The following is a 14,180-nucleotide window of genomic DNA, read 5'->3' as shown; positions in this document are numbered from 1 at the left end:
ATTATATAATATATCATTAAATGTTTGTTACTCATTTAACAATGTAAATAGATACTCTTGTAGTTGGTTGAGGTGGAGATCATTTTTAACTGATGATGATGTTCTTCATGGATTAATTTGCTGTTTATTTTCTCCATTAATCGACTGATTGTTTGCTCTGTTTTCTGAAACTAGTGAGAAATGCTGTCACATTTACCCAGATCCCAAAATGACACATCCAGATTGTTTTTTTTGTTTGTTTTTTTTGTCAGTCCAACAGTCCAAACCTTAACATTAGTCGTAATAGTTTAATTTCTAACAAAGACATAATATTTTAAAATCTTGTTTTATGTTTTGTGTGTAAAAACATGTTAATTTATAAAATAACTGGTAACTAAAGCTGTCAGATAATGTAATGTAGAAATCCCACCACCGAATAAACACATTTTAAAACACATTCTATGCACAGTTAATGCAATTTCAATTGCCAAGAATGATATGTCCTTACTGCAGCAGACATTTTGACATGTCATAGTATGGAAAAGCAGAGGCGTTACTGATAAGAAAACAATTGCTTCCTTCTGTTCAAGCCTTGACAGTGAACTGAAGCACTTAGGTGGAATTCAGACATCATTTATCTTATTATATGTTTTCAAAGAAAACACAGATCCTGCGCCTTAGAGCACAATCAGCTTTCTCAGATTAACACAAATATAAATGTCATATTTACATCATGTTTCCTACATTTTTACTGTTGTTTCAGGTCTCCTGATATTTGCATAATAGTGGCTGCATATTCCTTTGCTAATTTGAATTTTTTTTGCAATTTGAATTTGAAAATGTGGTTGACATTTGCAGTATGGAAACTCCAGAACATACAGAATCCAGGGCCAGGTAGTGTCCAGTAGAAGGCTAGTGTTTGGTTTCTGAGCATCTGGGTGCAAAACATACAGTAATACTAAAACACTCAGGGGCCATGTTACTGCATTGACACATTAAGTGCAATCTTCTAGTAATATGCTACTTATTTATGTTTCTTAAAGGGATAGTTACCCCCCAAAATTAAAATTAATTCATTATCTACTTGTTCTCATGCCATTTGAAGGTCTGGTTTAGGTTTTTAGTCCACAAAACACTGTTGGAGTTTCACAGGAAAACATAATGTCCAAAACAGTTTATCGGAATGATGACCAATTCTCAAATGTAAAAAACAACAACAACAACAACAACAAACATATAAAATGCCTCCATACTTCTTGTCTGGCATAAAGCCAAGTCTCCAAATGCCCCAACATGCAAAACTGACTTGAAAGATATATTTACACCATGTTTTTAGCCTAAATCGTCACTGTAGATCCTTAGTTTGCTTTTTTTTTTTTTTTTTTTTACCTGTAATTGAGTATTTGCACTGTGTGAAATCAGTACTTTTAATACCTTCTCCACCATTGCTGTAATAATATAACTATATTTCATATTCATATTCACTATTCATATTAATATTATTTCAAGTACAGTCCAGTATTTCCCATTGATATAGAACGAATATAAAAATATGAAATAAATAAATATATAAATAATTGAATGCAATAATAAATATTTTAAAAATAAATATAAAATTCTATATCTATGGTATTTTCTTTTCTCCTGCAGGCCTGTAGTGCCTCATAGGCTGAGACAGAAAAATACAGTCATGTGACATGCGCACTCGGCCCTGTTGTTGAGTTTGTTATGACAAGTCGAGGCCTCGGACTAAATTAGGAGCGAAGCCCCGTCTCTGTCCAGGCGAATCCGCGATGGAGGGCATGGACCTGGACCTGGACCTGGACCAGGAGCTCATGCAGAAATTTAGCTGCATGGGCACGACAGACAAAGATATCCTAATATCGGAATTTCAGAGGCTGCTCGGGTTTCAGCTAAACCCCGCTGGATGCGCCTTCTTTCTGGACATGACCAACTGGTGAGCTCGGTGACTCGTCCGGCCTGCTATGGGGTTTATGTTCGATAAAAGATACTGTACACTAGCTAGATTTCTACCTAGAAGTCTCACTTTACAACGCTGTTTGATTGGGAAGACAGGAAATAGAGTGTTATCCTCCAGTGTGACATGGTGATAGTGTTTACGTTCAGTATGTTAGCGTGAGTACAATGACAGCTAACGACGTTGTAGTAACGTAACTACCGTTAGCTGAGTCACCATGTCTCTGACTTTTGATTGCCTGTCACGGAGCTTAGCGGGTGTTACACACCTGCTAAAATGCTTATACAATAAATAAACTGTAGTTGGCATCCATATTTGTATCGTGTGGCATTAGATGAAAACAAATGATTGTTTTTCGTGGTTGTTAAGGCTGATGACAGGAGTTGTGACGTTAAGTTAGGCACCACTTTAAGCTAACGTTAGGTACCACGGTCATGTCTAGGAGGGAACCCTTGTTTTGCGAAACTTTCGCGAGACTTATACGTGCGTTGTTTCCTCAAAGTGCACCTTTTACAAAATGATCGTGAGCTGCTGTGGGACCACGCTGTGGTTAAATCTGCTGAGATTTAGGGACAGAACACACTTAGGGTACACACGGTTAGGGTAAGGTAATGGTTTGGGTTAAAATAATCACTCTCGCGAGATCGTTCGCGGTCTGGGGTTCCCCTTTAGACACGACCGTAGTTAGCTAGTCGCTCAGCTGAATGGATAATTAAAAGTTTATAACCACTTTTCTCATAGCCTGTCAAGTGCTTCTTCTGTTTAGCTGTGTGAGGACTGTGTAAAACTGTCATCACCTTTACGTTATCGACAGACGTTAACGTTATGTCTCTCCTTGACCACAATCACAGTGACGATCGCTACTGTTTATTACGTAACCGTCCAACCTTTCGCTTGGGTCCTGTTCACAAGGGAACAATTTATTCGCGAAACTCTCGCGAGATTTGTACAAATTGTCTCTCAGTTGTGCCAAAACAATTTCGTCTTCAAATGTGTAAGCGCTGTTGTTTAAATCTGCTTAGGTAAACACTAGAGTAATATTTGGTCAGAGTTACGGAAAGAGCTTGGTTTAGGTTGAATCCTCACACTCGCGAGATCATTCGCGGATCTGGGGTTCCCATCTGGACACGACCCTTCGTCTGTCGATTTCCTGCTCAAAGCTCACACAATAGTTGTGCAAGCCTGGTAAATCTTTACCTCACTGCGGGTGGACAAAATGTATTACTGTGTAATTTTGAAAGTACTAAGAATACTTCACAAATTGCAGTTGCAGTTGTCTTTTTCGGGCTTCTAAATGTGGCTCATTTAGAAAATGAAAGTGCAAATTCCTTGAGTGACAATGAAAACCAGTGTGTAAGGGATAGAAAGGTCATTCTGAAATCTTCCCTTAAATAAGTAAATCTTTCTGCGCATATGCAGTGTTAAGCCTCTGCAGGTCTGTGGAAGATAACCGAGACGGTCTCTATGGGCAGAGCAGGCTGTAGTAGTATCACGTGATGCCGTGTAATAGCTTCTCCGCAACGAGCTTTCTAAAAATAAAAACTGCTGCTTTATGGATGACCAGCAGCATGTCAGGGGAAGCACCCATTCGCAATCTGTCTGACTCTGCAGATATCTCGGTTGTTTGCTACAATATATGCATCTAAACCAGTCACTAAAATGCAAAAAAATGATCTTATTAATAATGTAATGTCTTAGTACAATAATAATAATAATAATAATAAATAGCACTCTCTCTTCTACAATAACTTACATTTGTTTCAGTGACCATAATTTACTCCTGGGCCCTAAATGGTAGGATTCCTCTCTAACTGGTCTTGTAAAAGTCAATGTGCATTCTTGTGGTAGTCTTAAAATAACCATTGCCCCTTTCCCTTTGGTAAAATTGGTACCATTCAGTAACTACAGTTTCCAACAATTAATGGATATTTATTGTCTTATGATCGTAAATTGAATTTATTTGGGTTTTCAACTCTTGGTCAGATAAAACAAGCAATGTGAATCAGAGTCTTTGCCTTGAGAAAAATGTGAGAGGCATTTTTCAAGGTTTCGACATTTATAGCCCAAGCAATTGATTGATTAATCAAGAAAGTAGAGCAGATCAATAAATAGTGAATTATTTGCAGCCCTCAATATAATATTAAAATTACATATTTGGCCTTAGGCCCTGTTAGGACTGAACTATAATGAAAAAAAATTAAATTGTGAATTTTTTTTTTTGACAGATATTGCTGTTACAGTATGAGACATGATTTTAGTGGGAATGGTATTTTTTTTTTTTTACATTTTGTTTTCACAGACAAAAAAATAATAATAAACCTGAAAATGGTGATGTTTTTGCTGAGAATTAGCATGTTGCCTTGTGTCAGGTGGATATGGTTTCTTGGCCAGGGTATCTCTGTAGTACCACAATGCTTCATTTATAATTTGATGTTGTAACACATTTTACCTTTATGGAAAAAAATGCATTTCCAGTGATTTGGATATTTCACTTTGCAATTTTGCAAATATCATATCTGTGCAAACCGCTGTTGAATCATTGGGTTTCCCCTACACAAATCACGTTATACTCTCACGTTTAGACCTGTACTGATCATCTGAATTTCTGTCTTCTGTTGTTCCAGGAATTTACAAGCAGCCATCGGAGCCTACTATGACTTTGAGAGTCCCAACATCAGTGCACCGTGCATGTCGCTTGTGAGGGATGTGACGATTGGTGAGGGCGAGTCAGTTCCACCGGACACACCTTTCACAAAGACGTGGAGGATACAGAACACAGGTAGGTCAGCTGGAATAATAATAATTTGATAGAACACAGATAAGATACCAGACCTCACAAATGAAAAATAATTACACTCACGTGTCACGTCGAGTTCACTATAGTTGTCTGTGTGTCTTCTAGGTGCAGAGTCGTGGCCTCCAGGGGTTTGTCTGAAGTATGTTGGAGGAGATCAGTTTGGTCATGTGAACATGGTGATGGTGCGGTCTCTAGACCCTCAGGAAATGACTGATGTTAGTGTGCAGATGCAGAGTCCTGTGTCTCCTGGCATGTACCAGGGCCAGTGGAGAATGTGCACGGCTACTGGACTTTACTACGGAGGTGAGCACAGAAAACTTCACACTGCACACAAAAGTGAACTGTTGTTTTTCAATACATATGCTCAAGAACAGACTGAAACGATTAGTCAGTAAGTCAGTTATGCTGGTATTTTTTAGTATCTGCTCATGTAACTAAAATTGTCAGAGATTCTTGAAGCCTAGACTTCAGCTAATCGCAAGCTATTTTGATTTGAGCTGATTCATCATTCCAGTCATTTTTCCAAGTGAAGTTGTTACCTATGATCTTAAATAGTCTTTGGTTGGACAAAGGAAACAATTTGAAAGTGTCGCTTTGGGCTCTTGTGATGAGCATGTTTTTTTAATAGGCTAAACAATTCCTTGATGAATAGTGAACATTGGTGGGTTAATCGATAATGAAAATCGTCATTTATAGCCCTAATAAAGAGGTAGAGAGCAAAAGTTAGTATGTAAAAGCAACAGAATGCTACCAACTTGTTACTGACATTAATCAGGTAGACAGACCCCGTCAACATTAAAAGTTGCCATTCCAACTACGGGGTGGTCATATTTTTTTAATTGTATGTCTCTACCCCGAATGTACTCCTCCTAAATTAGATAATCATTAGTTTTGAACTGAGCTGCAGAAATGTAAACATACACCCAAGTACTATAGTTTGCCTCAGTAGAAGGCAGCAGTCGTTACTGAAGATAAAGCGCTAGATAATTTTATATGCGTTTCCTTCAGGAAAAAAACTATAAAGAGACTGGAGGGCCATTCTATTAGCACACACAAACTAAATTAAGAGTCATTCATTAAGTTGATTTATGTCCTCCTGCAAGTTCAACGTGTGTGATGGATCCCAACAGGAAGTCCCTCAAGACTTCCCAACTTACAAATTAAGTAGCAGAGGGATACTCAATTAAAAATTATACTTGGCCTTAATTTTTCATTTAGGTGTTCATAGCGATAATTCCTCACTTCACTACACCAGTCGCTCAAAGAGAGAAAAGAATTGCAGACTTGGAGCACTTTAAATCTTTGGAGGATAATGTGGGTCTGTGGTCCAGCTTAATTTTAAATTATCTAAATGTTGTTTCAGGGGCTAATGGGAATTTGTGAACTGCTGCATAATATTATCTTGTGGTAGGTAACTAACAAAACCTGCTGTTTGTTTATTTTGACAGATGTAATTTGGGTGATCCTGAGCGTGGAAGTCGGAGGCCTCCTCGGCGTCACACAGCAGCTGTCCTCTTTCCAAGCTGAGTTCAACACCCAGCCTCACCGTAAGCTGGAAGGAGATTACAACCCCTTCGCCTCACCAGAAAAGAGCAAGTGCCCCAACAGCAACAACAACAGCCTCCACGATGCCAGCGGTCACAGGGTCGCAGGGGAACATTGGCAGGGAAATCCCGACGAGCTGCAGCAAGATCAGAATGGACTTTCACACAACTCTGTGGATTTAGTAGCAAACAGTCTACAAAGCAATCTGTCAGTAGTATCATATAACCAGGTAAGACATATCAAAGGGCAAGGAGATTCTACATACTGATGAATCATGGTTGGGCTTATTTTCTTCTCAAATTTCCATCATCTTTTTATTATTTTTTTTCTATTTACACCTTTGAAACTGAAACAATAACAAGACTACAGCCACACTCAATGTTTTCTTAGGCTCCACTTACAAGCAGTGGCCATTTGAGCTAAATGCTAAAATGCTGATGTTTATTAGGTAATATTTACAAAGATTTACATCACAGTTAAGCCTTGTAGCATGCTAACCTTTGCTAATTACCACTAAACACAAAGTACAAATATACAGGATATTGCACAGATATTTTAATCTGGAACAAAAAGTACATTGTCATCCATAGAGCCAAACTTTAACTGAGCAGTAATTTAACATTCTGCTCTAATCCCACATGTGTGTAAATGTGTGTTGCGTGCCTTCAGCTGGTACACAGTGAATGTCTAACAGTTGCTGGACATGTGAGAGCTTTTACTGTGAAACAGGTGCAGATGAATACAGAAGTGTTTAAATTAGCCAGCAGTGCTAACTCATAGCTCAATAAAAGATGGTCTAAATTTATATGTATTTTTTCCACGTTTTTTTTGTAAACTGGTGATAAAGCAAGAAATAAGCAGAAATCATTTTATTCTTTTTTTATTTATTTAAACTGATGTACTTGATTAATTAATGCATTATTTTAGTCTATAAATTACCTGAAGGGCAAGGTGACGTCTTGAAATTGCTTGTTTTTTTTTCTAACAAACTAAAGTCTAAAGGCCAAAGATAATCAGGTCACACATGACAAAGAAAAGCAGAAAATCTTCACGAGAGAAGTTTAAACAACAAAATATTATTGTTGCTTGAAAATTACTCAGAGGTCCAGTGTGTGAGATTTCTGGGGATTTATTGGCAAAATATGGCAGAAATTGAATGTTCTGTTCATAAGAATGTGTCTAATCAGTGTATAATCACCTGAAAATAAGAATTCTTGTGTTTTCATTACCTTAGGATGAGCTGTTCTTATTTACAGAAGGCACAGGTCCTCTTCCACAGAGGCCGCCACGTTACACAGCCATGTTTCTACAGTAGCCCTCGCTAATTTCGCGGCGACTATAGGTCTCTCACACACTTGGAGGGGGAGAGTGAAACAAGACAAGCTAGATGCCACTAAATCCTACACGCTGGTCCTTTGAACAATTTATCAATCAAACATAAAAGATTAAAAAGATTAACTTTGTCAGTTGATGCACATATAATTAAAAGTCTGTATTGCAGTACATAAACTGTTACATAGACGCAGTTAAAATACACATTTAAGTCTTTATTTTGTCTCATTTTGCCAGTTTTCTACAAATCTTGCATCCCTACTATGAGTTTATTTTAACCATTTCTCTTCCTTACAGGGTATACAGGAGCCCTATCCTTTCGGGCACTCTTAAATCTTGGGACTTGTCACAGTGAAGCAGCACTAAACCGTACCTCTGGAGTCTGTCACACCAATAAGAGAACGAAGAGGCTCTATCAGCAGCTGGCGGAGAGTGTGGAGATTCAAAAACACTTTATGCAAACTCCGGCTACACTTTCAGAAACCAGAGGCCAACAATGCTCCTGACGTGCAGCTCAACCTACATCCCACAACCCACTGTATGCACGTGTGAATGCTAAGTTAAAAAAATGAGTGATAACTTTCTTTTTCAGATTTTTTTAGTTGTCAGAGTGCAAATGAAACAATGACAGGAGTGTGTATTTGTGAAATTGTGTGTATATGTGTGTGTGCATTGTGCAACTGAAAGAGAGACTTTGGAGGAAAAGCCATTTATTTTGCCAACTGATTCTCCAGTTTCTGCTCTGACTCTTGGTATATTGATTTGGTTTCCAGTAACAATATAACAATATGGGTGTCTCTGAAACAACCCATTAGACATCATTATTTACTTTAGATCTTAAATTTTAATTATGGCTGCACAATATGGTAAAAAAAAATCATATTCCTATAATTGTACCAGATATTATAATTTTAATATGTAAAATTAGTGGGATGTTTTTTTGTTTTTGTTTTGTCATTTTCATTGGAAAAAAAATGATAATGTGACATTTGTTGGTGTCTGCACCAAAACAAATGTTTTCTTTCATCTGGAGAACTAAATTTGTAGGACAGGGCATCTCTGCAGCTCTATAGTACCTAATTATAATGCTGTTTTGTCACATATTTTACTTCTATAAAAAAAAATATATATATATATCACAGCCTCTGTGATTTGGATGTGGCACTCGGCCACATTGTCACATTGTGATATCGATATTTCTATCAGTTGTGCAGCCCTAATTTTTTAAACATTTTTAAAAGATATATTTAAGAGAAATACATCTAAAGCTCATTTAAAAGCCCATGAGTGTCAACATGCCTTGTGCATTATGGGTAATGATTTTTATGCTGTCATAGTACCTGCAGTTTTAGATGCTGTGCAGTTTTTTCTCCACTGGAGGGAACCAGCCATTACTCTGAACAAACATGATTAGATCTGCACTGAAAGACAGAACTCTTATTCATAGTATAGCTTCTATTATTTCACAATTTTATTAGGACTTCTGGAGTCAAACATGATTTTTGTCATTTACTATAAATGGAAGTAAAAAAAAAAAACTTATATAAAGTTTAATTTATTTTGACATGCAAGAAGCCTCTGAGACAGGTAAGGTTTCTTCCCGCATATGAAATTGTGTCACTGCTGGCACCTGGCATATAGACATTTATGAAATATTAAATATGAAAGAATATTAGCAAAATATCCATTATTGGTAATATTGCAGTATTCCCTCAGTTATTGTCTGAATCTAAGATTTAGTTTAGTTTACAGGCAGCACAAGATAGCAGGATTAAAGGTCCAGTGTGTAAGATTTATGGGGATTCGTTGACAGAATGTGCAGAAATGGAGCAGAACATTGATAAGTACATTTTGATTAGTGAATAACCACCTGGGGAAAAAAATGGTTTTGTTATCTTAGAATGAGCTGTTTGTATTTACAGAGGGTGTGGGTCCTCCTCCACAGAGGCTGCCAAGCTGTATTGCCATGTTTCTACAACAGCCAGAACAGACTAATCAAACAGTGGCCTTTTGGGTTTTTTTTTACATGGCCACTGTAGTTTCTCCTGCACAAGAGTGAGACAAGGTGTTTGCCATCTAAGCTTACCACTAGATGCCACTCCTACAATCCTACATACTGTCCCTTTAATGCACACTACGCCTCAGACATTTAGTTCAAGCCATATGAACAGCAGTAAAGACAAAATTCTCATTCACATTATGAAAACAGATGGTGACCCTGCTCTGAATTTCTACATTTTAAAGCTGTCTTGGACTTACTTTTATCATTAAGTTGAATGTATTTGATGAATGTAAAAGATTTTTGAAACATATTAATTTACCCAAAGAGTCCACATTGTGTATTTGCATCGAACCTTAAGTTTTATTAGCGTAATTATTGTCCTGAATATTCCTGTCTCTTGTTAAAATTCTGCTGAGGATGTTCCACATTTCAGTCTAACAATTCATGAGCTTCTTAAACACATTTGAAAAGTTGATAGTGTTTTGATCATTTCAGACGCAAACCACACCAGTCAAATTGCTATGAAACGACAGAATCATTTGTTACTGCAGATTTACCTCTTGCACTAACTGGCTGATCTATGCACCGAGTAATGAGACCTCCGTGACAGAGCCTGTGCGTACTCTCCTCCTCCACAAGTACTGTTAAGTCCTGAAGGGTTTATCAACTCTGTGATTTTATCTGGCACCCACAGCCAGTGAGTTAGACCTCTTCAGGTTAACACCCTTTTCATTAAGGCACTAACTGTAAACCCTGGGGTTACTGAGCTTTGACATGACTATACCAGCCAATAAAAAAAAAAAAAACTACAACATGTCACAGGTGGATCTCCGGGCTCCTTGTGCAAAATGTTTAAAGATAAATGTTTCGTCTATGTCAGTTCACAAAGTGTATTCTTCTTTGTGTTCTCTGAAGTTTCCACTGGCCAGATTGCAGGATGAATCAGTTGGCATTAGACTCATACAACAGCACATTTATGAGCATGAGGAAGTGCAAACAGACGAAAGCTTTTTTCCCGTGTGTTTGATGAATGTTTGTATGATTAAATTATCACTGAAATCTGAAGTTTTGGGCTTTTTGTCATGTTTGTGCAGAAGCAGCAGACAACGCTCAGTCTTTTATATATACTTCTCTTTGTTTTTGTACATTTTAACCACTATACGCTCATATCTGACACATCAAATCCTGTGCAGTCTACAGTCCTGAAATTTACTCAAGTACTGCGCTTCAATCAGTTTTGAGGTACCTGTACTTTATTTGAGCATTTCCATTTTCTCCTACGTAAACTTCATCACAATTTGGAGGCAAGTGTACTTTATTTTTTACTTTTATATTATTAATTTGCAATAAAAAATTATCTAATAAATTATGATGTACTGTTATAGAGTCCCAAAATTTTCATGTTGAGGACCTCCAAAAGACCGCAGATCAATTTGAGAGGACTGTGTCCTAAGAAATTTTTTTTTTTTTTTTTTAGGCATGAAGATAAAAATGCCTTCATAGTCAATCAGTTATGAAACTAGGTTTGCTATCAATCAAAACAGCCAACCATATTTCTAAAACAACCTATTCCTCCTTTTGCTGCGGACCCTCTACAGTCCACTCAAGGACCCCTTTTGATCACCGGACCCCAGTTTGAAAACCACTGTATTACGCTCCCCAACAGAGTATACAGTAATTATAATGGGCTGCAGCATTAAAGTAATGAACACATGATCATATTAATAATCATAATCCGGTAATATTATGTAGGGGGTCATCCTGTACTTTGACTTTACCTTTTGATGCTAATAATTTAGTATCATTTTTATTTCATTTTATTTGTCAATGCATTTTTACACTGTGGTCTTTCTACTTTTACTTGAGGAAAAAATCTGAGTACTTCCACCTCTGGTGTCTACTCTCAGACATGGAAGAAGTGCTTTTTAATTCTAGCAAATTGCCTTGCTGGTCGCTGGAATGCAGGAGTTTCACAAAATGTTCTTGTACGCTGCTGCAAACCCATTCCTGCCATTTACTATTTAGGGAAATTATGCATTTAAAAGGGGCTTTGTTACTCTTATGAATTTACAGGGGCCTTTTAAGGATAAGAAAACATTTAAATTAACATAAAAAGCACATGACAAGACATTACCGTATAATTAAATGCATTATTTTATAGGACACATTAAAGTTCTTTGTTGTGTGCACACCCGAGGACTCGATTTACATGTACATTTACTCAAGTACTGTATTTGAGTATAATTTTGTGGTGCTACTCCACTACATTTCAGATGCAACTAGGGTACTTTTTACTTTATTTTATAGACTATACAGTTACTAGTTTTTATTTTTATGATACAAGAGATTAAATTTAATTAAAATCCACACCCTAACATATATAAAGTATATAAAGCAGTTAAAATGCTCTCCACATTTACCAGCTGCAACAACTACAGGTATGAGCACATAAATACATCAGTAAACTAATTACAACCCAATAATAATATATATTATTATGAAATCTGCACAGAGAATTCTTATATATACAATATATATGTAGAATAAGTATATTTTGATGCCAATACTTTTGTCCTTGTAATTATGTAAAAATTTAAATGCATGACTTTTACTTGTAACAGAGTATTTTCTACACTTTTACTTAAGTCTGAGATCTGAGTTCTTCCTCCACTAGATTGGAAAATACCACATGTGAATATACTCAGACACTGTGTGCTGTTATGCTGAAAATAACCAACAAGGGTAATCTGGTTCAGAATCAAGGAGTGTGTTACTTTGTGGTGTCAGTCAGTCCCCAAAATACCTTAAAAATGAGTGATGAGAGAGATAAGATGAATTTTTAATTGAAGAAATCAGTAACCGTGGTTCAAACTTGAGGCAGATCACAGACAGAAGATTTACAGCCGGCTCAACAGATAAAGTTTTTCCTCACTTTTGCACTTCAAACAGGCATCAGATTAGATGTTAGCCTGGAGGCTTACTGGTCTGAGGAGCCCCAGCATCTATTAGTTTGTTTATCGTGTCTGTCAACAGCTCTGTCCAGCAGCAGCAGCAGTCTGTGTGAAATCAAACTGCCCGAGGGAGCAACACTGACTTGACATTCGCTCAGGTTGAATGTTTTACAGCACGGCACAAGAGAAATAACGTACAGTAAAGATTAGGGTAAGGATCCTGCTCAGTTAAAAGCTTCAGGAGGCTGTAATTCTACCATTTTTAAGAAGCCCTTATAGATGATTTATGTGGGCGGATTCACAGTAAGCAGCTCTTTAGAATATTTCAACACAACCGCACGAACATTGTTTAGTTTAAGCAAACATTTACACACTCTTGCTTTCTCTTTCCCCCTCTCTGACTCTCACTCTCACTCCATGTACCAGTTAATCCACTTTTTTCAAAACAACACTGAGCATTATTTTCCTGAGGATAATCTATTGATATTTTATGGATGTTATGGCTCATGTATCGTCACATGTCCAGCATTTCTGATATCATATCTTAAGCTGAAATCAAGCCTACAGCACAAACTAACCACACAATGAGTCTAATTATCAAGACACGATTCCCTCTCCTTATGCAGGATATCTGTCTTTCAGTTGATTCTGATGACAAAAGTTAGCCTCTTTAATGAAGCCTGAGTCACAAACTATAATTTTTAATACTTAAGAGATATTAAACTTCACATCCGCTCATAGACAACTTAACCACTGCATCATGTAAGCTGAGAAATACTGTCTGTAGTTGTTTAAGAATAAATACATTCCTAATGTTGGATGTGGCTTGATGTGAGTTGTCTTCAGGTGAAGAGGATTAGATATATTCAAAGTGATCAACCCCTCATTCAATATTTGGAGAAGATAACAACAGACCCTAATGCTACTTACAGATTTTTGTTACCACCATAATTTAGACTCCTTTGGTTTTATTTTGAGCGTCTCCTGTGCTGCTGCAGTATGTAGTTTTTCATTGATACGCATTTTATTTTTTTACTTGTTACTTTTTTTTACCTTACTGGCTGCAAAAATGCAGATGAATAGTTTTAATTATATTGATTCAAATTGTACTCAGTGCTCGATGAAGATTTTAAAAGTAACTTAAGTCAGTAATATAGTGAAATGCGTACGTAAGTGCTAGTAAAAGTTCAGACTTAAAAATCTTCTCATAAAAGTAATACATACATACAAGTACCCAAAAACTTAATTACAGTAACTTGAACATTTGTAATTAGTTGCCTCCACCTCTGGTTTTGTATATTTACTAATTAGCTTTATTTGTATTTGTATATTCACCAGTAATTTGTGCATACTAGTCTCAACTAAAAAATGTTTAGAAAAGTAAAGCATTTCCAATTAATCTGTTGATCATTTTCTCAATTAAAAAGTTAGTTGTTTGGTCTACAAAATCTCAGAAAATGGTGAAAAATGTCATTCAGTGTTTCCCAAAGCCCAAGACGATGTCCTGAAATGTCTCCTTTTGTCCACAATCAAAGACATTTGGTTTACTTTTGCACAGAATGTAAGAAACCATAAAATATTCACATTCAAGACAAT

At 36.7% G+C, this 14,180-nt stretch overlaps 1 protein-coding gene across 2 annotated transcripts; it reads left to right on the top strand.

Moving 5' to 3' along the window:
• Positions 1-1,682: 1,682 nt before the first annotated feature.
• LOC146324952 (protein ILRUN-like) lies at positions 1,683-8,327 on the top strand. Of its 2 annotated transcripts, XM_084720630.1 has the most exons (5): positions 1,685-1,936; positions 4,582-4,736; positions 4,860-5,057; positions 6,203-6,528; positions 7,929-8,327. In XM_084720630.1, the coding sequence occupies exons 1-5, from the start codon at positions 1,773-1,775 to the stop codon at positions 7,962-7,964; spliced, it is 879 nt and encodes a 292-aa protein (XP_084576756.1). In that variant the 5' UTR covers positions 1,685-1,772; the 3' UTR covers positions 7,965-8,327. The 2 variants fall into 2 exon arrangements, with proteins under 2 accessions (XP_084576755.1, XP_084576756.1); XM_084720629.1 differs by lacking the exon at positions 7,929-8,327 and having other exon boundaries at positions 1,683-1,936; positions 6,203-7,104.
• Positions 8,328-14,180: the final 5,853 nt, after the last annotated feature.

The sequence above is a fragment of the Lutjanus erythropterus genome, chromosome 6, assembly GCF_056507025.1.
Source record: "Lutjanus erythropterus isolate fLutEry1 chromosome 6, fLutEry1.hap2, whole genome shotgun sequence".
NCBI classification, from domain to species: Eukaryota; Metazoa; Chordata; class Actinopteri; order Lutjaniformes; family Lutjanidae; genus Lutjanus; species Lutjanus erythropterus.
Note: the sequence above shows the minus strand (reverse complement) of the source record. Positions and strands in the feature narration are given on the sequence as shown.